This window comes from Rutidosis leptorrhynchoides, chromosome 5 (genome assembly GCF_046630445.1).
Source record: "Rutidosis leptorrhynchoides isolate AG116_Rl617_1_P2 chromosome 5, CSIRO_AGI_Rlap_v1, whole genome shotgun sequence".
Classification (NCBI taxonomy): Eukaryota; Viridiplantae; Streptophyta; class Magnoliopsida; order Asterales; family Asteraceae; genus Rutidosis; species Rutidosis leptorrhynchoides.
In genome coordinates this window covers 353,513,916-353,515,496 of record NC_092337.1, presented here as the reverse complement: position 1 = coordinate 353,515,496, position 1,581 = coordinate 353,513,916, and the positions used below count along the sequence as shown (strand labels likewise).

At 37.8% G+C, this 1,581-nt stretch overlaps 1 protein-coding gene across 1 annotated transcript; it reads left to right on the top strand.

Annotated features, from left to right (window-relative positions):
- The first annotated feature begins 826 nt into the window (after positions 1-826).
- Positions 827-1,368, top strand: LOC139849664 (uncharacterized). Its single transcript, XM_071839298.1, has 2 exons — positions 827-878; positions 995-1,368. Exons 1-2 carry the CDS (start codon positions 827-829, stop codon positions 1,366-1,368), a joined length of 426 nt encoding a protein of 141 aa, XP_071695399.1.
- The last annotated feature ends 213 nt before the right edge of the window (positions 1,369-1,581 follow it).

Genomic DNA, 1,581 nt, shown 5'->3' with positions numbered 1-1,581 from the left:
TGGATAGATCTATCGGGTTTGACAACCCCATTTCGAGCTAGTCACGCTAGCAATTTATAATCGGAATGTTTAGTACTTCGTATTTTGTTGTAGATACACTTGTTCGGTGTATATTTTTTTTATTGTGTTTGGCAAGGGTAAATAAATGGTTAAGTGGTTACCAGGTGGCTCACGGTAAATGGAATAATGTTTTTATATGTTTTCTAGCATATAATTTTGTGGTTCAAAAAGGAGTTTTTATGTTTTCAAACATAAATTTTTACAGTTTAAATTAAATATTGTTTGCAATATTAAACCTATAATTCACTCAACATTTTTGTTGACAGTTACTCGCATGTTTTATTCTCAGGTTCATGATTGATTGCTTCCGCTGTGCTTAGAGAGTCTGCATATTTATGATGACAGCTTTTGTTAAACAATAACTTGCATTCTATTTTGATACATTTAATAGTGGATGTTGTTGACTTTGTTTTGGTCAACTTTTGGTTAAGTAATAATGTATGGTTTTTCTAAACTTACATATTTTGATAGGTTTCCTTTATAAGAAATTATTTTTAAATAAAGAATGCAAGGTTATTTATTAAATTCATATAGAGTTATGATCAAGCTGTGGGACCAAGATAACGATGGTCGTCAAGTGTACTTTGACGGGTCGTTTCAAAAAAGGTGAGGGATTTTTTTTGGGAAAGCATTATCTGCAGGTTCGGCATCCCGAATGAAATAGTGAGCGATAACGAAACGTAGTTTGAAGGAGAACCTTTTCGCAGTTGGTGTCAAGGGCTGAACATAAAACAAAGCTTCACGTCAGTTGCGCACCCTCAAGCCAATGGACAATGCGAAGTCACTAATAGAGACATCGTCCATGCCATCAAGGCAAGGTTAGGAAAGCAACGAAGAGGATGGGTGGACGAACTCCCTAAAGTCCTTTAGGCACACCACACGACACCCAAGAATAGCACCGGAGAGACACCATTCAGCCTGGTATATGGTTCAGAATCAGTCTTGCCTACAGAAATAGCCATACCCACAGAGCGAACATTGTCATTTATTCAAGACTGGAACGCTCGAGATCTGCGCACTAATCTGGATTTACTGGAAGAGCGCAGAGAAATGGCAGCCGCGCATGAAGCTATCAACAAACAACGGATCGCAAGATACTACGATAAGAGGGTCAGACTTATCACGTATGCGGTTGGTGATCTTGTTTGGCGTGACAACCAGGAAAGCAGAATCGAAGATACCGGGAAGCTAGGGCCCAACTGGGAGGGTCCCTATAGGGTCATTGGAATTAGCAAAACTAGAACCTACAAACTGGTGGAGCTCAATGGTAAGACGATTAAACGCACTTGGCCTACCGCACTGAAATGATGTTATATGTAACAAAGAAAGTAGAGGAACTGATCATTCCCCTAATTTGCCTTAATTTTCATATAACGATACTACTATTAATTACAAAGATAGGTTACTAGCTAATTACACTATTAAACAACGTCTTTACAATTGTACTTTTCATACATCAAGTCATTTCCATTCTACGATTTCATGTACCTGTATTAAGAAGAATAGCTATTTGAGTTAAAC

Excerpts from the sequence above, each read along its gene's own strand:
- LOC139849664 (XM_071839298.1), top strand. The coding sequence starts at position 827 with ATGGACAATGCGAAGTCACTAATAGAGACATCGTCCATGCCATCAAGG. Across the intron at positions 879-994 it reads GTCCATGCCATCAAGGCAAG|AATCAGTCTTGCCTACAGAA; the intron begins GTTAGGAAAGCA and ends TATATGGTTCAG.